Source organism: Lepisma saccharinum, chromosome 12 (assembly GCF_977018435.1).
Source record: "Lepisma saccharinum chromosome 12, izLepSacc3.1, whole genome shotgun sequence".
In the NCBI taxonomy this organism is placed as follows: Eukaryota; Metazoa; Arthropoda; class Insecta; order Zygentoma; family Lepismatidae; genus Lepisma; species Lepisma saccharinum.
Window position 1 is genome coordinate 32,820,440 of NC_139240.1, and position 25,597 is coordinate 32,846,036.

Sequence of the window (25,597 nt, forward strand, 5' to 3'; positions counted from 1 at the left end):
TATCTCCCATTCCCTCCCTATAATTTACGTCCATTAACATTCCCTCAATTTCTCTCTCACTCACCCTCACATCACCCTCTGTAACTCAACTCTGTTGCTCTTTCTCTTACATCTACCAGAGCCTGACGTAAATTTCTTGCCATCTCGTTTCGCAAATACACGAGTGCTGGCTGGTCTGGGCTATTCCAGAGGAGATTAAAACCGCAGGATGAGTCTGCGAAATGAAGCTAAAGCCTAAGACTACTAGAGGCATCTAGCGGGAGAAACGGAATAAGCACGATAAAGCACAACCACAGAAGTTTATACTCAAACTAGATGGAAGGGGATAGAAGCGGGAGTAACTTTGAAACGGGCCAAGCATGTTTGCCCGTTTCCGAAGTCTGCTGGCTCTCAGACTTCCACTTCTCATCATTTACTCGTCTGCTTCACTGCTTCACTGTTCCTGTTCTTGTAAATACACTTATTGCTTTCTTTATTTCCCATTCTCTACTTAGAAATTAGAAATTACACCAAGACGGAACATTCCTTGTGACAATTGCTATTCTGAGTTTTGACCTTAAAAATAAATTTTCTTCTCGGGATCTTGAAGTGAAAATCTATTTTGATTCGAATTTCCCAAGACTTTACGTTGTCTGGAGCATCATTCTCCACACATCACCTAATTTTAACCCCTTTATGATTTTTGCTGGTATTTTCCAAAATTATCTATAATTTAATTTAGTTCCTTGGCGGCAATTTTCAAAGATGGCGGATGAAGTTCCATTCCGAGTTTTCATGACTTTCAATACGTTTTCTAGAACATTGCTCCGCACATTTTGTCCTATTCTACCCTTCTATGTATGATTTAGTAACTTTGCGGTCATTTTCAAAGATAGCGGATGAAGTTCTACTCTGTGGTTTCAGGACTTTCAATATGTTATCCAGAACATCTGAGTTTTTACTGGTATTTGTAAAAATTCTATATAATTTAGTGTTTGGCGGCCATTTTTCAAGATGGCGGACGAGGCTCCATTCGGAGTTTTCACTTTTTTCATACATATGTTATCTAGAGTATTATTCCGCACATTTTGTCCCATTTTTATCCTTCTATTCCTTCTTAATGGTATTTGTGAAATTCTCTCTACGTTTGTGTTTTGGCGGCCATTTTTTAAGATGGCGGATGAAGGTCCATTCAGAGTATTCAATATGTTAATATGTTATCTAGAATATCATTTTCCACATATTTTCTCGTCACTGTTATGGAACATTACTCGCTTTACTGGGCGCCACCTCAACTGGCGGTTGACCTTGAGAACTAGCAACTTCTGCCAATCGTTACTGTGGGCGTGTCTAACGATGTGAGCCGAGTTTAACCGAATAAACAGCTTGATATACAGTACTTTCCAGTTGCTAGTTGGAAAGATGGCCAATATTGAAGTAGCGTTCCTACAATAGATGAAATACCTTCTAGAGAGATATACAAATTTCTTGTTCCGTCGTGTTACTAGATCTCCAGGAAGAACTTTTGATCTGGCAACACTGACGTCTCCATGATCTCGTTTAATGTGCATTGATTGTACCGCGTGGAACATGGAAACATCTGTGTTCCGGTAACAGAACAGTGGGGAAACTTTTCTACTAAGTTCCATAGAATAGCTGTTGCCATTGGGTACCAGCACTTGGCTACTGGCCAGAATTTCACGTAAAGACCGTCAGTGTTGTCATATGCACGAATTTATAACTAAAAGGCCGATATTTACTCAGATTTTGCGTGCTCATAAATGTAAGGTGCCATAAATTTATGAGACTTCGTGAGTTTGAATAATCATGGACAACACAGCTTGACCAAGCGATGTCCCTGTGGCGCTGTAGTCGCAAGGTACAAGCACGAGAAAAGGGGAAGCAAGAGAACAAAACAAATGACTGTGCACTTTGAGTTTGCCGGGGGCAATCTTAACTTGGCTAAGCTGAAGTTCTTGTTCCAAATTTACTTATTAGGAAAATACAATCGTGTGAGTATTGTTAGATGGTGTGAGCCTCCGTGGTAGCGTAGTACTAAGTTCGTTGCCTTCTAAGCGAGGGATCCTGGTTCGATACCCCGTTGGAGTCACATAGTGGTTAGGATCGCACTTTAATCTGTAGTACAGTATCTGTGTATAAAGTGCATGTTAGCTGCAATATTAGAGCCGACTTTCGTAGATGAGTGGTTAGCGCAACGCGCTACGAATCCAGAGTGGCCAGGCTACCTCGCTGGGCTAGTAGGTTCAGTGGTCGACTCAAAATCTCGACACGGCAGGTTTCGTTCCCCGGCCGGGACATGGGTGTTACTTTGTGAGCGTTCTTTCATCACTTTAAACTATATACTAACCAATGATGCCCATATCCACGATTAACTTACGTGGAAAAGAAACGAACCGTATGTAAAAATAACTAAATGAGAAAATATATTAGTGTTCGTAAGTTACAGATTTTCACCATATTTCTCTACCTTAGTGTGTACGGATTTTGTGATAGTGATATAGGACCCAGACTATATAACTCTTTTCAGTATGGTCAATAATATAATTAATAAATGTTTACATATTCGTCATCTATGTTAGATGCTGGCGTAGGGGTTATTATGTAATCAAGAAATACCTCTCGATTAGCCTATGTAAGCATAAACTGTCTCTTGACTTTTTATCTTTTAAACACAGGGTGGATGTAGACTCCGGGTACAGAAGAACCTGATTGGTACGCCACTGTTTTCTACACGTTTACGTTCATACTCATATGCCTTCTTTCAGTTACTTTACGTCGCTGCGATGAAGATGAGTGATTGACACATGAAATCTGACGAACAGAATTATATAGCCATGCCTTGATCACGGTTCGAACCCGGGACCTTTAGTTTCTTAGATCGCGACGATGACAAATGCGCCTTACTACCAATAAAATCTCAAAGTTTTTTTTTTATATTGTACGTTCTGTACCACTGTGCGAGTATGGTGGCTTATCATGATGTTTCTCTACTAAGTACACTTTATTGCAAATGTAGTCAAAATGAGCTGGTTTCGGTGGCGGAGTGATTGACGTAACGCGCCTCGATGCCAGAAGTCCCAGTTTCGAACCCTTGTCCAAGCATAGATCTATTATTCTCTTTTCCCCATCATCAATTTCAATAGGTATAAAAGCGACGTAAATTAACCGAATAAACAATATAAAAACAGAACTACACACTGTTCCGGGAATCTCTGGAGCACGCGAACGAAAACAAGTCTCTGCGAAAGTCACTGCTTTGCTCCACGCACTCGCTTTCTCCCCTTCTGTACAGTAATGCGTGTCCTTGCTCCACAGATTCCCAAGAAACAGAGTGTAGACAAAATTTGCAACTTCTTGATGATTTAATACTACAGGGTGGCCACAAATTCTGGTCCAAGAGGAGCAACTGATGAACAGCTCATTTGCGTAATGCAAAATGTGCTCCAACAGCCAACAGTCCTCAAACGTTTTGACATGTTTCATTGGATTTCATCAAAGGCGAGGATCAAGAGAGTTATTTCATCCATTTCCCGTGATGATCCAGAACATGAACCTGAAATGGGATTGAGGTCAGGTGACCGTCATGTCCATTCCACGCAGCCCTTGGTTTCAGACTTTATGGCCACCCTGTACTCATGTATCTATGACGTAAATAAAAATAGGGAAAATAATATGGTGTATTCTTCTGTTTGCTCTATTTCAGTTGTGAAGCAGAACTACGAGGTGCAGGTGTACGACGCTCACGTCATCATGGGCAACACCGCCGTCCTCCGCTGCATAATCCCAGCCTTCGTCAAGGATTATGTCACGGTGACGTCATGGTTTAGGGACGACATGATCCTTCTGCCAGGAAGGGATGACGCAAGTAAGTGAGACTATTACTCTGCTCAGGGTTTGAATGGAGGACTTGTGTGGGAAGCTTACTTATAGGCAAGAAGGTGTATCCTGAAACAGCCCCCGCACTTTAGTGTCTCCATGGACGCGTTTCTGGTGCATCAAATATATTTAGTTTGCTGTGTGAGCGGTAGTAGAGGAAGGTATGCAAGTAATCTGTGCTGTAGCTACAGTTAATTATACTTAGGTATATAATTATACGAGGGTTGGGACACAAGTCAAGGTAACTATTTTTTTTTTCGAGAGAATGCGGGACCGGCACGAAAATCCGAAATATACAAATTGAAGGACGCAGCGTATTATAATGTGAAATGTGTGAACAATACAGGTCATGTATACCAGCTGTAGGATAGGGATACGAGCAAAACATGCTTAAAAATAGCATCTAACCACATGTAGTCTGAAAGCATAGGAGTATTACAGGAACAAAAGAGGCGCATAGGACACTGTTTCCCACAGTTTCCATTAGCTCCCTGTGGTATTCTTTAGAATTTCTCCTCCGAAGAAGAGCTATTTTGGTACACTGTTCACGCCGTGGCACGACGGTTGACTCAACAGAGAATTACCACTGCCCTCTGTACAATAACCGTTAATCACTCTGCCATCTAGTGACGTGTCCACTTACTTCAGGTGCCATGTTCTCCGGAACGTACAATCACATTGTGGTACCACCGTTTATCTTTGAGAGAAAATCTAGGTTTCCATAACGTATGTCCCAGCCCTCGTATTTAAAAAAGGAAAAATAATTTGAACAGTCAACGGTTAATGTAAACGAAATTACTTATTCTCTGAGAAATAATTCCTTTCCTAAGAGTCAGTTCTAGCGTTATTTTGCACATGAACATGTGGTTCTGGCTTTGCAGTTCTTAAGGTGAGGTCCCTCAACTTCAATACAGCAACTGTTTAATGGTATGGTTTTGTCACATGCATTGTATTACTACGCGCATGTTTCCTGCGCAGCTTCAATTTCAACAAGCAATAAGCTAGTTTCCCGCCATTCAATGCTTACACTCTTTCCGGGAATCTCTGGAGCAAGTCTTCTCCGCAAGTAGGACTCGAGACAGCTCGACCGATTAACGTCCGAGAGTGCATGGAGAGGAGAACCCGCCGTTACAGCAGCGCGTACTTGCTTTGGCTTTCTCCCCTTCTCTGATGTTATGCTCGGCTCTTGCTCCAAAGATTCCCGAGACACGGTGTATTCACGGGGGTGCCTTTGCAGATACTATCGAGTCTTCTGCTTCACCGCAGCAAGTCGAAAATCTATGACTCCCTTTCCACATTGCAAGAATTCTTCGCACAGTAAGCATTCAACACCATCTTCCTCGCTTCCGAACATAAAGCTTTTTTCATTCCGAAAACCTCCTACGAGCGCAACAAACACAGGGACAAACAAACCTTCCATCTCGCACACGCATTCTGTTTTGAGCAGAACAGTGCCAGTAAGGGGAGAATGTCATAATGTCATTGGCCTCTTGGGAGAGGCAGCGGCAAGCTTTGGCAATGGCCGGTTCGCCGACTTGGTTGGTTTTCGCTGACACAGTCCCCTTCTGCCGTCTGCTGTTTTTGACGTGTAGCCGGCACAGTTACGCTTTTCGGTCAACTTTAAATACCTCGGCGTGACCATGGGAGAGGGTATAAAATTCGGAGAGCATATCAAAAACATTACAGCAAAGGCGGAAATGGCGATGGGTAAACTCACCAGAGTGGCATCCCAACAGTTTGGCCTGGAACCAAGCACAATCGAAGCATATATCCGATCAATATACTACTCCATTGTGACTTACGCAGCCTCTACCTGGTTTGAGAGTCTAGCTTTGAAAACGAACGTCAGAGTTCTCAGGGCTTCTCAACGAAGAATATTGTTAAGAACAACAGGCGCGTTTGGAACAACTTCCACAGAAGCATTGCTAACCCTGACTGGACATCTCCCTTTAGATTTAGAAGTAAAATGGAGGGCGGGTAGATACTTTTTTAAGAAAAGAAATGAAGACAAAATGATCTCCTGTATAGGAAACTTCACCCCAACCCTGTATGAAATGAGAAAATCCCTGTTGGACAGATGGCAAGAGGAATGGAACAATGCCGAAAATGGGAGACGGACATATACCTTTATCCCGGATGTCCGAAGCAGCACACAGACAAAAATATTTTATACAGGGGGTCTGTTGCATCTTCTAACGGGACATGGACCGTATGGCAAATATCTTCACCGAATTGGCAGTGCCCTGGAACCGAAATGTACCTACTGCGGAGCTACGGAGGATTCTCCCGAGCATAGAGTCTTCTTCTGCCCGGAAACAACTGACAGGATCAAAACTTTGCGAAGAGAACTTCCTACGTTTGATATTAGAACACTTCTATGCGAGCAGCAAATTCAAAATCTGAAGATCTTGGCTGACGAAGTCTCAAAAGAAGAAATTCAACCCACGACACCGTAACACGGCCCCCACAAACAGCCAACAAACACCGGAAGAACCTAGGAGAAGTACGAGAATACAAACCCAGGGGATCACCCCGGCCCTCGAGCAGGAGAAAGAGAATGATGAAGAACAATGAGGCACCACAAACTGTATCTAGAAGAAGACGGGAAGCCGCAGAAAGAAGAAGAATTCGTCCTGTTCGGATGCCGGGGTTAAAGCACAAAGATTATTTGTTGAGAGTAGCGGAAGCCAGGTTAAATAGATAGTAATTAAATAAAAAAAAATTTAAAAAAATATGGTATGCTGGTATTCCAGCACCCGGTGACATTGGAATTCCAAAGTCTAATCTAAACCCCAAACTAATTAACATAGCACTATATTATTATTCATTTAAATTAATTTTATTCAAATTCTAACACTCAAAATAAAATCAAAATAAAAAAAACTTAATTCACTGTATGTCAAATAATGAAGATCAGAGTGTACCCATTTTGATCGACAACTTAGCTTTTCTATATTGTTTTATTTTATTGTTGTCAGACTTTATTTACTCTTAACTTTAAAATATTTCAAACGTAACTCAAGCTACATGAGTCATGGTCTGAAATTGGAGGAGTAGGACGAACCGACAGGGATAAGAACACCTAGCCTCTGGGGTGAGCAATCTCCAAAACAATAAATTCAAATAATTAAAGGTCCTCAACCTATTACGATCTGTCCCTGGCGGTTCGTCTTGCGGCATGGATCAAACATACTATAGATTCCGGGAGTCCGGAATCCGGATCACAGTGCATACATAAAACAAGAAAAAGAATGTGAAAAGAAATAAAATAAACATAACTAAATAAAAAATGACCCAATTATATCAAAATATACCTATGTGCTGATATCTGTGAAGATCACTAACAATACTGTAATGTGTAATTTGTAACTTGTAATTTACATATAATAATCAAATCACTGTAATGGGAATCATGAATATGTATGTGTAATATATGTTTTCTTTTCTGTTTTTTTCTTCTTCTTATATTTGTTTTATATATATATGTACTGTATTAATGGATAATTTAAATAAAGGTAGTGTGCAACAATAATGGGTGAACCGTAATACGAGCAACTGCCGTCCCAGTTTATATCAGAGGCACTGGGACATGCGCATACCCTCGAATGTATGCGGGTGGAGGTTAGGATACATTCGGGGGTTCCCCCTTATTGTGTAACACTTTTTCGCTCTATAGGATTTCCAAGAGCCACCTATTTGTTTACATTGCCTTCGTTCTTACAGTGGACAGAGTATAGTTAAAGGTACATGCAGAGAACTGGGACACGATGTAATTTGGTGACGAAATCGCTAGTCGACCACTAATCTGCTCGATAACAGAACATCAAATAATATATTTTACAGGGAAGAGTCAAATGAAAGCCTTAAACGTGCGACAAAAATTACAGGACTGACTGTAAACAGCTCAAATGTAGCTGCATAAGGTATCGACTTATTTACGAAACAACATCAAGGCTGCAACACTGATCAAGTGAGCTTCACAACACCATTTTTGTCATTTTACATATGGCGCCTCCTACATACGCATGCACCAGCGAAAAGCAGCGGTTTCTTGCCCTCCGGAAGCTTAAAACTTACAAACATTCTATGGCAAATGAAAATTCAATATATCTATGCATGCTTACCACGCCAACGAGTTTACAAATAGAGGAAGTAATCCGAGAATGGCCCGAGTCCGCACGCAGGTGGGTGGAAAGACGTTCGCGGTGGCTCATAACTAGACCTCGGATTTTTAGGTTCTAAAAAGTGTGCATTTAGGTTCCTAAAATAGGCTCTAAAATTTCTAAAATAGGTTCTAAAATTCTAAAATAGGCTCTAAAATTCTAAAATAGGCTCTAAAAATTCTAAAATAGGCTCTAAAATTCTAAAATAGGCTCTAAAAATTCTAAAATAGGTTATAAAAATTCTAAAATAGGCTCTAAAATTCTAAAATAGGTTATAAAAATTCTAAAATAGGCTCTAAAATTCTAAAATAGGCTCTAAAAATTCTAAAATAGGCTCTAAAATTCTAAAATAGGCTCTAAAAATTCTAAAATAGGCTCTAAAATTCTAAAATAGGCTCTAAAAATTCTAAAATAGGTTCTAGAAAATCTAAAATAGGTTCTAAAATTCTAAAATAGGCTCTAAAAATTCTAAAATAGGCTCTACAAATTCTAAAATAGATTCTAAAAATTCTAAAATAGGCTCTAAAAATTCTAAAATAGACTCTAAAAATTCTAAAATAGGCTCGAAAAATCTTAAATTAGGCTCGAAAAATCTTGAAGCAGGTTCAAAAAAACTTAAAATAGTTCAAAATTCCTAAAAAATGCTGACGAGGTATAGTAGTCACCTGGAATGAAAATGGAACACCTAGTATATCTGAAATATAACGTTATGTGTGTTGCCTAACCCTACGGCGATGGCAGAACTTACCGTTGGAAATTTGCTATTTAAAATCCACTCTTCGCCCTATGGTTAGGCAACAATCTTTTTCATATTATTCACAGTCAAACTCCGCAATTTCGTCTGTGAGGATCATCTTGTATGCTGAAAATAATCTTTCAACAAAAACATAGTCAGTGGTGGAAACGTCAATGCTGAAATGTTAGTTTGCAAGCCGTGAATGCCAAAAAACACCGAAGTGACGTGAAAGTGTGCAAGGCACACAGATCAGACCACTTTGGATTGTCCAGGTAACGGAGGCATCAGACAGTTTGCTTTGTATAGATCTTTGAAAAATCACCATGGGCTTGGAGGAAGGGAAATCGACGAAGAGTACACGTTCGTCATTGAATTTTTTCGTGACCAAACAAAGCAAATGCCTCTGTGTGACAAAAAAATCCTTCAAAACCTTTAAAAATATATATAAACCTAAAAAAAGGCTTGATTTAGGCGCATAAAAATAGGTTGTAACAAGCAAGATAGGTGTTTTAGGCACTAGAAAACTTCATCAGTTGTTGCGTTTTTAAACGAAACTCTGAAATAACTTATTATTTCTTACATACCTGTAAAGGAAGAAATAGGTTAAAAACCCAAAATCCGACGTCCACTCATAAGTGACTGCACATAGTTTCAAAACTCACGACTTCAAAATATATGTAGATCAGTAATTGGTCTATCCTAAAATGCAGCAAGTTTTTGCAATCCTACGTACAGAAACCTAGTAGTTAAAAAAACGAAAAGCAAATTAAGATTTTCATTTGGCTCATGTGAAACTACCCAACTGCACTGTCTCCTCATAACGGGAAAAAATATTTTACTCTCTACATATGGAGGACAGTTAATGTAGCGTCACACCACATCACCCAGGATATTGATAGCAAACAATAGACAGCCTATGACTAACATCGCATCGAAGTTAAACAAGGATATATATTACAAACAATACCCTATCATTGCGCCGCGCTAATTCAAAATCCTTGTTTACGTTAGCAAGGGATGCGAGGAGGAGGTGGATGCTGATTGAGTCCGTTATGCAAACAAGATAGAATCGATTCAGTGAACGGGATGCCCAATTTGTATGACTGTAACGTTACAGTGCCTCCCCCGCCATATTGCACGGCCATTGAATATTCATTGTTGCAAGAGGAAGCTGGATAATCCACGCAATAATCTTCTATTTTTGCAGCCGCATTGAACTCTGGGTAAAAAATGCATTGGTTCGAAATCGTACGTCTTCATATGCAACCTCATATATATGACCCACATGTATATAACGTTTCGATTCTACGGGCGAGAGAATGCAGCAAATGCAATTTCTCGTTTGCGTTTTGTCGATTTCGGAAATGGGGTCAGGAAATGGAAGAGATTAATTACTTATTTCCGACATTTTTGCTGGAGCTGGAAGGAATGACGTACTCGGCCAATAGGTCATGACAGTGAGGTTTTAAACTATTGTCAAGAGATGGCAGCACTGTACAAAACTCGGAACTAGACCACTTGCACACAGGAGTCCGACATTTGAACAACAACCTGAGCAACAAAGCAGTGTTTACTATGTGCTTGTTAGATTCTTGTGTTTCTACAATTTGTTTATATTGAAAACATTTTCATAACAATCGTATATTATCTTCCCACAGACGAATCATAGTCATTACAAAATAATTATTCTCATTGTTACGCTGGCTGTAAGGGAAGTAACTCAAACCTTAGCTTGTAAGCTAAGTTGAGGTTTGAGTTGGGAATTGAGGTTTCAATTGCTCGAACCTTAACTTGTGAGTTAAGTTTTTCAATTGCTCGAACCTTAACTTGCGAGTTAATTTTCCAATTGCTCAAACCTTAACCCAAACATTAATTTGCGAGTTAAGGTTTCGATTGCTCAAACCTGAACTTGCGAGTTAATGTTTCAATTGCTCAAAACTTAACTCAAACCTTAAATTGCAAGTTAAGGTTTCAATTGCTCAAACCTTAATTTGGGAGTTTTGGTTTCAATTTCTCACACCTTAACTTGCTAGTTAAGGGTCAGTTACTTTACTTGCCTTACAAAGGGCTTAACTCTCTCTTAGGTAGGTAGCCTCGTTTATCACAGAGAGAAATGAGACAGTACCACTGAGTACACGTAAGTGGTACGGGATCAGCAATTTATTCGTAACCAAATCACAACATAGACGAATGAAGGCTTTGGAAAAGTTGTGTTCAGGACACGTTGCACACTCCAGGCTCAATGTGGTGGTGCACCATCTTGCTGAAAAATCTGAGACATTTTTTTCTTTACATTTCGTGCATCATGTATACAGCAGTATGCTTTAATACAGCAATTACAGTTCTTGTTACTGAGGTTTAAAGTTGTAAATAAGTTTTTGGACACCCTGTATATTTTGAAATTGAAATGGAAATCTCAAAACTTAATGCACGACGAACTTCGTCCTAACAGATCGCTTGAGACCATTAATGCAATTTCTAAAGGAAAGATTGCACGGAAGAAGAAGAAAGGTTTATTAAGATGGAAATTACAACTTCTCCACTTCACGGAAACCGTTCCTCTTTCTCCATCCTTTGTTACGGATTCATATTCTACCCTCGCTAAAAGGCATTTTTCTCTTCTCCGACCCCTCGGTGCTAAGTTTACGGAAGTACGGTAAGGGGACGTTTCTACCTCAGCTACGTCAGCTGGGGAGGGACAAATGAGTTACGATCCGCGAAATGCCAAAGGAGCAAGTTTCAGAAACAAAAGACGAGCGATATTTCACGGAGTTAAGTTTCTCAGGTTCTTTCTCTTTTTTTAAAACAAAGAAGAAGTGAAGAGATCTTCAAGATATGCTCTTGGCTGTCACCGTTGCATTTTGTAGTCCTGGTTATACCTGATGGTTACGTTATATTTTTACATTTCAAATAACAAACTTTCCCACTCTCCGTTTTCTGTACCTCTGAAGATGGATGTCTGCCGCTGCTGCCCCCGAGCTAAGGGGGCAACAAGGAAGATTTTGTACTTAATATAAAATTCAATGTGTATGTAGTTTTCTAAAACATATGTAAAAAGGTTTACACCTTGCCACCGTAATGCAATATGTGCGATAAGGTGAGGAACTGAGGCGAGTAAGGATATATTTCGTTATACGTCGCACGCTTTTAGAAGGAACATGAGTTCGGCCAATACCCAGCCAGTGCTACTGCGCTGTTGCCAAACTAACTGCTAGCGCAAGGGAAGGACAGAAAATTCGCGATGTGTCCATTGTTTTTGATAATGCATGCACGGTATATATGAGTACAGTGAAATAATATAGTGAATATTTCTATTCATTAGATTTTGCACCCTTGATGCCTGTACTACTGGTGCTAAGTTTTGAGAGTGACATTATTTAAAATAAAAAGAACACGGAACACACACTACGGAAGAAAGGGCTGTATTTAATCTTTTCACAAACTGTTGTTTGTGGCGCACGAGTGAACGATAAGCGAATAATTTTACACCAGCCTTGCTACGAAAACGCTGAACTCAAACTGACCCAGGATTTCAATGTTCGAGAACGCCCAGAACAATGAAGGGTCATTGTTTATATCAAGGCGAATTTAACACCCACAGTTTTCCCTAGACACAACAACTCAGTTGCTTCAACACGGTGGCAACGAATAAAACAGGCTGCAGGAAATGAAAGGTGATGTTTCCCTTTTTTCTTCAAAAAGCGTGCGTCGTATAGTAACTCATTTACTTTACTGGTTTCAAGTCACTTTTGCTATTAAGTGCACCATATTTAATCAGCTAGATGAGAAAACTGAAGAATTTGTGGTGTAGGTCAAGTAAAGTATTCAGTAAATCTTAAAAGAGTGACTTTCAGTAAGATGATAGTTTGATTTAGTTTTTAAGTCCATTTTATGCACATATAGGATAATCGCGACTGGACTTACAGTTTAAAGTGAGACCCCGGAGTGCTTCCACCGGGTATGAAACCCGGGTCCCTTTGATTACAAGCCGATGACGTTACCACTACGCTATCGGGGAGGCCTAAATACTTTGTGGGAATTATGACATGTAGGGAGTTGGGCACCCCTGTCCTGGCCTAGTAATATATACTTATTGTAGACACTATATTCACACGTGCAAGATTCCTGATGTACAACTGACACAGGAATTAACCAATAGGGTTTCTCGTAACTCACGTGTCTTTATTTAACTAAGCTTCGTTCTTACAGAGAATAAAGAATAGGTAGTTTCTTATCATCTGTCGTGGTCCGTTACTTGGGTTTGATTTGATTTGGTATATAGCGTCACTTTTCTGCCACTCTTGACTAATTGCGACCATGAGGATGTGTCATGATATGATGAAATTGATGAAGGAGCACTCAGAACAGCCGTGCCCAGGCAAGGATTTAAACCCGCGACCCCCTACGTCGTAGCGCGTTGTGCTAATCACTACACCACGGAAGTCGGCTGGATCGTTACTTGGATTGTTTTATCACATGCTCAGGACAATGTAACTTTTGATTCAGAGTTTTTCAGTTGTCGCCTCAAAAGGCACGCTTTTAACATCGCATACAGTGCATCAACTCTCCATATCAACTAGATGTCGCCACATTCTCGCCCGGCCCCACTGACAAATGGCGATCTCACCTCAGGGCGACAGATCTGCCATCTGCCGGGACCCTCGCGAGACACTTCATCTTCCCTCATGTCATGTTTACGCCAGTTTGATGATGCGCGCCAATTTTTTCTTTCTCCTTCGTTCATTCTCTCCCTTTTTCATTAGTTTTATCTCCGTTTGCTTCGCCTTACTTTTCACACTTCGTCACCTCCGTAAGCGATCGGTCAAATCAGAGCTATGGCAGCTGTGGAGAACGATAGTTTGAAAGAAAAAAATACTTAAACTTTTCTGTCAATCCTAAACCCGAAGACTAGTCTAGGTGCCGATCTCCGGGGCGGCGTGATTAACATATCATCACTAATCATCATTTTCGCGATTAGCCAAAATGGCAGAGAAACGAAGTAAAATAAACCAAATCAACCAATCACTAATCTTGATAAGATCAATGATGCTTAACCGTCCTTTCAAATGTCCTCTCAAGTGTAGTCGCCTTGTAATTAAGATGTCTTGCGTTCGAGCACATGGAGGCACATTGCGCATTGCTCCGGATCCCATCAGTCCCGATTAGCCTATCCGCGCATAAAGCGGACTTCAAGAGAAAGTGTTGACAACTTTCCTGCACGCATGGGTGCATCAACGATAAGCGTTGAAGGGGTCATCTCTTGCATGGGAAGTAAAAAATTGACAATAATTATAATTCGCTTGCCTTCTTACGTTTGTCCCAGTTTTGTTCCAAGTCCACCTTTATGCTAATTTAGACTGGACCTACAGTTTAAAGTGGATTTCGATCTACTATATACCTCCATCTGGTATCGAACCCGGGACCCCTTGATTGCAAGGATTGACCACATTGTGGTAAGATAGGCTAATTAGGACTAGACCTACAGCTTCAAGTGGGATTCACCCATGTCCTCTACTCAGAATCAAACCCTGGACCTCTCGATTACAAGGCGACAGTGTTAATCACTACATTGTAAGGAAGGTTGAATTAGTTTCACGTACAGCGTTAAAAAAATTACCCCAGGAGAGATTGTTTAAAACTAAAGAGCTTTCAATTAATCTGAAGGGGGATGGTTAAGGAGAGATCATCCGCCACGCATGAGACGGTGTTAATTCACTGCTGCTTTAACCACAATAGCGAGCCATTGTGCGAATTAAGCTTTTTGCTTTAGGTGCGGGGGGGGGGGGGGTGCGCACCCAGTGGCGTATTTGTTATTTTCATTTTGGAAATAAGTTTCTCGGTGGTGTGCAAATTTGTATCTATGTTACCATATTGCCTTGCTGTTCAAAGTACCTTAGAACATTAGTTCTAACCTAGATCATTAAATCTTCTTATAATATTGACACGCAATTTACAAAAACTTACTATATGTACATTCTAAGAAAACTCATGCACAAAAAGAGTCCTGCAAATAGTAACACCGAAAAGTTGACCAAATTTCTATTGGCAGGATCCAACCTAATTTCCATTTAACCTACCTACAAGTTTCTTGTGAACATTTTAATGCATGCTCGGTGAGGTTCGTCAGTTGGAGAATGGTGTCCTCCTCTAATCCACAAGGCTGCGTAATCTACCACAGGGAAATCTTTGATGACTGGACAATTAATGGACAGGAAATATTTTCCAGTTGTGTTTGTTCCATAACTAAAACAATGTTTTGCTATATGCTTACAATTCCATTTTCTTTGAGGCAGATAAAACTTCCCTCTTTCTTCTGTCTCTCTGTCTCTGTTATCTCGTTCCCCTTCTCTCTCTCTTTCTCTCTCTCCCTCTCTCTTTCTCTCTGTCTCCTTCTCTTTCATTCTCTCTCTTTGTCTTTATTTCTCTGTTATCTCGTTCCCCTTCTCTCTCGCTCTCTCTCTCTCTCTCTCTCTCTCACTCTGTCTCCTTCTCTTTCTTCTGTCTCTCTGTCTTTGTTTCTCTGTTATCTCGTTCCCCTTCTCTCTATCTCTCTCTCTCCCTCCCTCTCTCTCTCTCTCTCTCTCACTCTGTCTCCTTCTCTTTCTTCTGTCTCTCTGTCTTTGTTTCTCTGTTATCTCGTTCCCCTTCTCTCTATCTCTCTCTCTCTCTCTCTCTCTCTCTCTCTCTTTCTCTCTCTCACTCTGTCTCCTTCTCTTTCTTCTGTCTCTCTTTCTTTCTCTCTGTCCCGTATCAATCCTAAGATTGTATGTTTATTTTATTAAGTCTCTCTGAACGCTTCATGTTGACCAGGGCATTCACTTGTTTTTCTCAGCTGTCTCAAGCCTCTGAGGCATGTTTACTATGCATTGTGTTGTGCCATGCAAACCTCCTGAGCATTCAGGAAACAGGTAATACTTCTGGTTTTAGAGTCAGCGGTTTGCATGGTAGCAATTAATATAATCACACGATTCGGCGATTCGGCATCGAGGAAGAGCTCGATGGCCAGGGAATATAGAGGTGAGACAAGCTGGGAGGTGACTGACTTTGGAGATTGAGCGGAGAGGGAGAAGGTGGTCAGCAAGGCAGTAGGTGAGGAGTAGAACAACGCTCTGGTCGACAAATAGGAGAGAAGCTTACAGAGGACTTCGATTATTTTGATTCAGCTAAAGACTTCAGATAGACAGGTAATTATCCTACACCCAGCCATGATACAGGTTCAACGGTTCGCAAAACCCAACGAGTGACCATTGTCTTTTCAGTAGTTTAATTCCTTTGTGTAATATTGTACCTTTCGCATTGCCAAGCGATAAACTCGTCATGCCAATGACGAGTGGTCTCATCAAGAGGATGAATGATGAGTAGTTTACATCACCCCAGCAATTAATTGCAGAAACAACTGGTTCAGATCCCTTCATTCTTTAGAATGACACGTGGTCGAGGTGCTGGGATTTTCATTTATTTCTTCATGAACTAAATGAAAATTGAAAGATTAGTTTTTGTAACCAGTTTAGAATTATTTCCCACCCCTAAGCTTGACACGTGGTGGATTTGCTAGGGCTTCTCATGCTTTTTTTCGGAAATGCGATGAGAAAAGTGTTTGTTAACCAGTTTAGGATTTAAACCCCACCCCAAATTTTGACACGTAGTGGAGTGCTAGTTCGTTACCCACCCCAAACATTTTGCTCATTTGTTTAGTTTTTTTTAGTATGTCCTTGCCATATCTTATTTTGAAAATACATAGGGCTCAAAGGTTTTAAAATTAATGGGGGGAGAAGAATTTACTTGTGCCATGATAGATGTTTAGTCTAACATGAGGATGCATTCGATTAAATTTATCGACTTCAAGTTTGGGTCGGTAATCAGCGAAATGTAAGAATGCGGAGGACCTGCGCCCTAGCTCCGTCGCGGTTATCCAAGTCGGGCTGGCGCTTTGGTATCAGGAGCGTCCGGCATTCCGCGTGGCGGAAGGTTCGATGTCGGGTTTCAGGCAGCCACATTTTGCCAAAAATGCGGTCGGCCAGGGACGTCCGTTGACGTTTCCCTATCAATCCGCTCCTGGTAGCACCATGGCTACGACAAATTCCCACCTGGGAAATTTTTTACCATCCAGAATTTTAAATAAGGAATAAGGGAAAGGCATTTAGATTTGAAGATTTCTTGCATTGACAGTGATTTTAGAATTTTTTTATATGATCTTGGATACGAAAATTATCACAACGTTGGTTATGAGGATGCAGTAAGCTACAGTAAACAGTAAACGAATTTTTATCCTTAACATTTTAATTAATTACTAACGTGGATTACAAGTGGATTTTAAAGTTATATTATGAATGAGGAAAATAAATTAGTGCCACCGAGTCAGAGTCAATCAGCACTATGGTGCATTTTAACGAGTCATGGCACAGAGTATGCTTGTTTGAGTCAATATTTTGTTTTTGTTATTCTTATTCATTGAATTTCCTCAAAAGTTTAATTTAAATTTGGTTTTAAACTGACCGTAACTTGTAATGGATTTAGAATGCTTGAACTATGACTGCTAAGACTTTTGCAACGAAGATATTACATTTTATACATATATAGTTTTGGGAACGTATAAGGCCCCGAGGACCACTCATTTATATTCTTAATGACTGAAGTCTCCTAGCACCTCTTGAAGGGAGCTTGGATTAAGGAGATAGTCAAGTTTATACGCGATAGTCACTTGCCTTATGTTACCTTAACTTACGCATATATTGCCTGAAAATTTTAATTCATGTTAATATGTAAAGAAACGAAACGCTAATTATATTCCTCGACACGCTGTACAATTATGTCCGCTATTACGCCAAGCGTATATAGTTAGAGTGGCGTACCGTGATTTAGGGTATAAACCGCCGATTAATTAAAAGTTCTAGTTGAGAAGTAATAGATGTATAAATAGGCTGCAGTGACGAGAGATGTCCGTACACAGGTAAGCAGTTGTGACGAGAATTAATCCGTACACAGATATACATATACTTATATGCTTTAAGCAAAGTTAGGCACAGCCAACTTATTTTGAATAACTAGAAGAGAATTAGGAGAGCATCACACGGCGTGGACGTTTCTCACATATTAACGAGATTTTTTTTGTTAGTATATATTTATATTTTTTTTTCCTGTCCGAAACATTGTTTCGTTTGACAGTTGAAAATTTATCCTTAGCACGTTGTAGCTTCGAATGTTAAAAACTTTAAAATGCAGATTGTTTTATAATCTTAAATATAAATATTAATATTTTGCTCCAAGTTACGGTATTTATTAAAGTGAAACAGGTCTAATATTTTAAATCCACTCGCGTGACATAATAATAATTTATAATAAAATAGCACTAATAATATTAAAGATTAAAAGCAGACTTATTATTTAATAATGTGCTTTAGGCACAAAAGTTTTTTTTGCAGTATGTAATAATACTAGCTCAGCGAATACATCACTAGAATTTTATAGTTACTCTTCAGAAGAAGGTATATGATTATATTAGCAAAGTTTATTTTAAGCGCCAATTATGAGAATATTTATATTATATGAATATGTAGACGTCGACGTCAAGATTTTTTGCGCCCCTATAACAAGTATTTTCCTTCGGATATTGGATTGCAACCGATAATCCTGGAAATCCATTCTGCCATCGCAGAATGATAATGATTAAACCACAACGGTTTTAGTTTCTAACTTTGCCACAATAATATGCTAAGCATATTTTAGAATGAGTAGAGAGAATTAAAGATTCTTCAAGTTTTAGTGATGTTAGTATTTTAATGCACTTAAAGATCGCATAAATAATAATTATTATTTTATTTCAGGTAGTCAGGAGTAAATCAGTCCCAATTTTTTCCTTTACCTTGTACCTCAGTATGGTTCGATTGATTTTAAGTATTTAAATATAAAGTTAACACCTGAAATTAAATAAGATAAGTTTGCAGTAAAATTTCAAATAAGATAAGTTAAACAGTGCTAATAAATTTAGAGAATAAATAAATTATATTAAATAAATAAATTACGCAGATAAATTGAGCCTAGAGTCAGAAAATAATTAAAAGTTGAGTTAAATTATCTACTAATTAGACTAGGCAGGCTTAAAGTACGTATTAGTTTTGAAGAACTGTTTGTTTTGATTGCCTAAGCAACATGAAAATCAGTAGTGCAGGTGGACCGCTTGACAGTCACCAAGTGGGGTTCACCAAAAACTCAAAAACTCACTTTCTCTCCACGTTCCGTGCCTTAATTTCTCTACAGCGAGGAAAATCGTAGGCTCACTTGCCGGCGTGTTCGGGCGACATCTTCGGGTACGTTCGGGATGCCGTCGGAGAGGTGGAGGGGAAAAATCGTTGCTTCGGGCAACAAGCACAGGAGCGGAGGAAGAAAATGCAAGCTCTGATTCGCTGATACATTGAATGACGCGTAAATGTTTACAAAACTTTAAATTACTACGAACAAGGTTTAGTAAGAGCTGCGAGAATTCGAAATGAAGTCAAGGACTTTTAAAATTACGTCATAGACGGAAAGGAAAGAGAGAAAAAATCGTCGCGCTTGCGACAGCGTGTTTACATGAACACTTCCGTGCTCGTACAATAACAAGACTTGGGAAGCTGTTAGAAAAATAAATGACTAATAAACCTTGCATAAAGTATACTCAAACCTAAAAAATGAATTATACTTAAAATTTGAATCGTAATAAATATAAAAATTCTAGGCGAACGTGAAGTCGTAAAAAATATGATCTTTGAAAGATACAACAGGTTCGGAAACCTGAGAATTTGGCTTACTTTCTGCTTTTAAAGTGACATTTGAAACTTTCTCGACTTTTACTGGTGACTGATTCGCAAATAACTTGTTAACTTTTACAACAGGCTGGACACAGGGTGAAATAGGCAAATCACTTTCCATTTTGCGGCTGTTTTGAACAAAATTAGGACCCTTGCTTACGGCAAATTTCTGAACTCTATCTTTAACGGATACAATATTCTTCGGCAAATCTATACTGTCGTCTTTAGTAACTAAAATATTTCTGGATACATCCTGAACTTCTTTTTGTACCCTAGGTTGAATAATAACAGACTGAGGCAGGGGTGGGGGAATTGGCAGGTGACTCGTTTTCAATGGTGCCACTTCAACCATCGGTACAACATCATCGTAAATCTGATCAATGGACGGTGAATCAATATTAAGTTTGCTTAACGGTAATTCGTTGGTACACTCATGGTCATAAATAATAGATTTCTTGCGTTGACATTGAAAATAACAGATTATGAAAATTATAAAAATACTAATAATAAATGTTGTTAATAATAAAATTGTAATTATATTATAAGGATAGTCAAAGGACTTGTTCAACAGATAAATAAAATTAGAAGCTTTTACGTATGGAAGAAATCCGTTTAAAATAGCTAAAATCGCAATGATTTTAGTAGTGCAGGTGGACCGGTTGACAGTCACCAAGTGGGGTTCACCAAAACCTCAAAAACTCACTTTCTCTCCACGTTCCGCGCCTTATTTATTGCGCTGACGATGTTTCACAGCGAAGAAAACAGCACCAAATCCTCAAAAACTCACTTTGACCAATTGGGGTTCACCAAAACCTCAAAAACTCACTTTCTCTCATTTATTGCGCTGACGATGTTTCACAGCGAAGAAAATAGCACCAAAACCTAAAAAAAAACTCACTTTCTCTCATTCATTGCGCTGACACAGCGTGATGAGTAAATGCACTTTCTCATCCTTGAAGGATGAATGCACCTTATCGTAATTTTCCAAGTCCGGGGTCATGTTTATATATCGTGACCTTTGTAAACCTCTCGGGGGAACGATGTGCCACACACACACACATATGCGCGCGCCTCTCATTATTTCTGTATTGTGACGCAAGCAAACAAATAATAATTGTTTTTTTTTAGGATTCCTGGCCCCTATAACCCCGCCAGAAGTGCGTGGTGCCCAACCAAAAAAAAAAAGGTTCTAACGGCTGCGGTTAGATAACCACACCTCTGTAGAGTTTCACGTGTTCTTTTTCTCTCAAAGATCCTATGGGACACCTCTGTTTGTTAAAAAATTCGAGATATTTGCAATTTAAGATTTTTTTAACGCTGTGGACTTAGAAAATTTTCGATTGATGAAAAAAATTGGTTCCATGACGACCTATGTTTATTTTGATATGGGTGGACAGACACCGAGACTCGAGCAACGCACTAAACCCGATCTTTCTACGACTATTTGTTCAAAAGTTACGAGTGATCAAAATTTTGGAGGGTGGGCTAACTTCTTACCTCTTGACTTCAGGACCACCAAAACTTGGTATACGTATTATACACCTCCAAAATCGATAGGGGAGGTACCTAACGATACCAGGATGGGGGTGTTTTTCGATATATTTTTTCGATAACTCTTACCATTTTCGAGATATTTGCAATTTAACGCTGGACTTGGAAAATTTTCGATTGTTGAAAAATTGGTTCCATGACGACCTATGTTTATTTTGGTATGGGAGGACAGAGGACACCGAGACTCGACCGACGCACTAAACCCGACCTTTCTACGACTATTCGTTCAAAAGTTACGAGTGATCAAATTTTTTTTGGGAGGTGGGCTAACTTCTTACTCCTTGACCCCAGGAGCACCAAAACTTGGTACACGTATTCTACACCTCCAAAATCGACAGGGGGCATCTAAGGATGCCGTATGGGGGTGTTTTTCGATATATTTTTTCGATAACTCTTACCATTTTCGAGATATTTGCAATTTAAGATTTTTTAACGCTGTGGACTTGGAAAAAATTTTCGGTACATTTTTTTTGTTCCATGACGACCAATGTTTATTTTGGTATGGGAGGACAGAGGACACCTAGACGATGCTAACGCAAGAAATCCCAGCTCTCTATAATAATCCTTTCGAAAGTTACGAGCGATGAAAAAAATATTTTGGCAATTGGCCCACCCTTAACCCAGGACCTCTAAAAACTTTGTACACGTACTCTGCATCACCAATATCGACAAAAGGGTCAACGGGGAGGATTTTTGCACTATCTCTCTCTCTCTCACTGTTTTTCGAGATATTAGCAATTTAACGCTGGACAGAGGGGTCAAATTAGGTTCTATGACAACCTATGTTTTTTTTTGTTAGAAGATCAAAAGGACACCGAGACACGACCGACACACTAAACCCGACCTCTCTACGACTATTTGTTCAAAAGTTACGAGTGATCAAAGTTTTTGGGAGGGGGTGGGCTAACTTCTTAACCCTTGACCCCAGGACCACCAAAACTTGGTACATGTATTCTACACCTCCAAAATCGACAGGGGGGGTATCTAATGATACCAGGATGGGGGTGTTTTTCGATATATTTTTTCGATAACTCTTACTATTTTCGAGATATTTGCAATTTAAGATTTTTTTAACGCTGTGGACTTAGAAAATTTTCGATTGATGAAAAAATTTGGTTCTATGACGACCTATGTTTATTTTGGTATGGGAGGACAGAGGACACAGAGACTCCACCGACACACTAAACCAGACAGGTGGAATGCTTCGTTTTTGGCGCAGCCCTTTGACCTACTTTTGAAATGACTTACGACATTTTCCTATAAGGCTGTCTCCCCTTACGATGTTTTCCTCTAAGGCAGAGATCGTCTGTCAATGGGCCCTCAGTGTAATCTACTACGACCTAATACTAACTTTCTTTTTTACGTTTCATTGCAGTGACGAACTAAAAGAGCGGAAAAAAAGGCTCTGAAAGGTGAGTGTCAAAAAACGTACTTTCAAGTATGCATGCTCCAGTAATGTAACTTTCAAAAAACATGTGCCGTCCATGTTTCTATATCGTGAGGCGTTTCTGCGATGATGGCTTTTATATGCGGCTGTGAATGAAGTTTTACTCTTAGAAGCAATAATGCTGTAACGCGGAAGAAAAAGGATATAGGATTCTTGCAGTGATATGGCTGCATCAAAACAACTGCTTTTTATTCACCAGTTCCATCTGTTTCTGCGGTGATGTGATTGTTAAGTCATCCAACAACAGCTCTTAAATAATGGTCGCGGATTGCTGTATCCAGATTGTCGTTGCATCTGCGGAAATATATAGATACTCAATCTCTCGTAAACATTCTGTACAACTAAATTACGTTCAATTCGTCCTCTTCATTTCTCAAAATTAAATTTCTGTATGCATCTCGTAAGGAAATGTGAGTCCATATAAAATGTTCAATTTGATCCATCCATCTAATTGGTAAATAACCTCTGGATATTTATTCTTCTTCTATTTCTTGGAGAATGGATTCCCAGGACCAGTTTCAAAAACGACGTGCTACATGCTCAAAGTATTGTAAAATCTGATGACAGCAAACTGTCTAGAACCTTTCTTGAATACACAATTCATTTCAAATCGTTCGTCAGTTTTTTCAAACGTCTAATAGATTCGTAGCATTCGCAACCAGCACCACCTTTTCGAAGGCACCGATTTTTTGGTCTGATGCTTTTATTGTCCATGATTCAACACCGTGCATGAGAGGGCATCCCCGATTCCCTTGTAAACAAGGGGTCCTGGGTTTGATACCCGGTGGAGGCACTTAGTTGTTCGAATCCTACTTTAAATTGTAGTCCCCGATTAGCTTTTTCTGTACCAGTCGACCTCGTGACGTAGTGGTTACCACCAAATAATTGATTTGTTTATTTTATTTTTTTCCGCCACTTTTGGCTAAAACGCGAAGATGAGTATGTGATGATGATGAAATTAATGAAGGGACACCACAAATAACACCCATGCCCAGGCCAGGATTTGAACCTGGGACCCCTGCCTCAACGCTGTTGATTTCCGGTTCAGTGGTTAGCACATGATAACTTATTTGAACTAGTTTAAAAATTCAAATACTTAGGAGTAATATTAACAAATGAAAATTATATTAAACAGGATATAAAATAAAAAGTAGGCTTAAAATTTAGGAAATGTATGTTACTTCTCTCTTAGAAACTTATAGTTAAAATATACAAAACAGTAATTTTGCCTGTTGTATTATATGGATGTGAAACTTGGTCTGTCATATTGAAAGAGGAACATAAATTGAGAGTATTTGAAAATAAGATTGTTAGGAAAATATTTGGATCTAAAAAAGGGGTGAGAAGATAGGTGAGTGGAGAAGGTTACATAATTTAGAACTACATAATTTTATATTCATGTCCAGATATTATTAGATTAATTAAATCAAGAAGACTTAGGTGGACAGACCATGTGGCACGAATGGGAGAGGAAAAAAAGGAGTTTACAGGATTCTTGTTGGGAGACCTGATGGTAAGAGACCTGTAGGAAAACTAAGACGAAGATGGAAGGACAAATATTGGGATGCACCTAACGGAAAATTTTGGTAGGGATGGAAAAATAGTATATAGATCTTTCTCAAGATAGGGACAGATGGAAGGCCTGTGTTGATGCAGCCATGAACCTTTGGGTTTGAGAAGGCTAGAGAGTTAGTTAGTTAGTTATGAAAGCACATGCCACTATAAAAAAAATACAATCCCTGGCAAAAAATGAATTTAAAAAAAAAAATGAAATTTATTTCCATATAATGAACTTTAACCTATACAATTGTACATTTTTTTAATTTTGCAGGATTTAAATGAAACAGACGTAAATAAGAATTGGGAACACGTACGTAATGCAATAGAATCAGCAGTTAAATAAAGTATAAATCAAGAAAAAAGTAAGCCATGGTTCGCATAACCTAATAGAAATAGATTGATTGATTAAAGTCCATTTTATGCACACTAAGGCTAATCGGGCCTGGACCTGCAGTTTAAAGTGGGATCCCAACCACTACATGCCTCCACCAGGGATCGAACCCGGGATACCTTGATTACAAGGCGACGACGCTACTACTGCGCCATCTGAGAGGCACTAATAGAAAAAAAAGACTTAGACGGTTAAAGAACAACAGCATGTTTTAGAAGATTACTTGAAAAGTAAAATTAACGAAATTGAAATAAAAGTAGTAGAGGTGCAAATGAATTTGAGAAAGGGGTGGCAACCTAAAGCAAAATTGATATAAAATGGCTGACTATTTTAAATAGATGGAAGAACTACTTTAATGACGTTTTAAAAGTTCATGTAGGAGATAAATCAGAAATAAATTAAGTACGCACAGCAGAATCTAACTTGATTGAAGTTAAAGATGCCAAAGAGATAAATTAGTCGAGAAGAAACTTGATTGAAGTTAAAGATGCCAAAGAGATAAATTAGTCGAGAAGAAACTTGTTAATATGTCTGACAAAAAATATACAATTCATGATGGCTTAAAAAAAAAGAAGATGCATTATCTCCATTGCTTTTTTTTTTAAATTTTGCCTTGGAATATGCTTTTGGGAAGCTAAAAGAAACTAACGAAGTAGTTTTAGCATATGCAGATGATGTAGACTTACTGGGGAATGATGTAAATACAAATTAAGAATAATGCTAAAATATTTTTTTCAAAGCAGCTAAAGAGAGATAGGTTTTAGAAGTTAGCAATGTGAAATCTAAAGATATGTGCTTACAGGCCGAAACCAAGTGATAACAACTTGTTTGAACCAGTTTTCCAAATCTAAATACTTAGGAGTAATACTAACAATGAAAATGATATTAAAGAGGAAATGAAAAGAAGGCTTAATTCATGTTACTTTTCTCTTCATAAAACTTTTGTCTCCTCGTTTCATATCTAAGGAACTAAAAAATTAAATATATATATATATATATATATATAGATCTTGCTCAGGATAAAGGACAAATTGAACTTTCGGGTTCAAGAAGGGTAGAGAATTAATTAATTAGTTAATATTCAAT

At 38.9% G+C, this 25,597-nt stretch overlaps 1 protein-coding gene across 1 annotated transcript in view; it reads left to right on the plus strand.

The window, feature by feature from the left end:
* The window catches only part of Dscam3 (Down syndrome cell adhesion molecule 3), an 823,298-nt gene that overhangs the window by 455,514 nt on the left and 342,187 nt on the right, over nt 1-25,597 (plus strand). The window contains exons 4-5 of the mRNA XM_083132903.1: nt 3,704-3,869; nt 13,688-13,692. Of these exons, the coding sequence (XP_082989029.1) occupies nt 3,704-3,869; nt 13,688-13,692 (171 nt within the window). The remainder of the gene's footprint in view (nt 1-3,703; nt 3,870-13,687; nt 13,693-25,597) is intronic.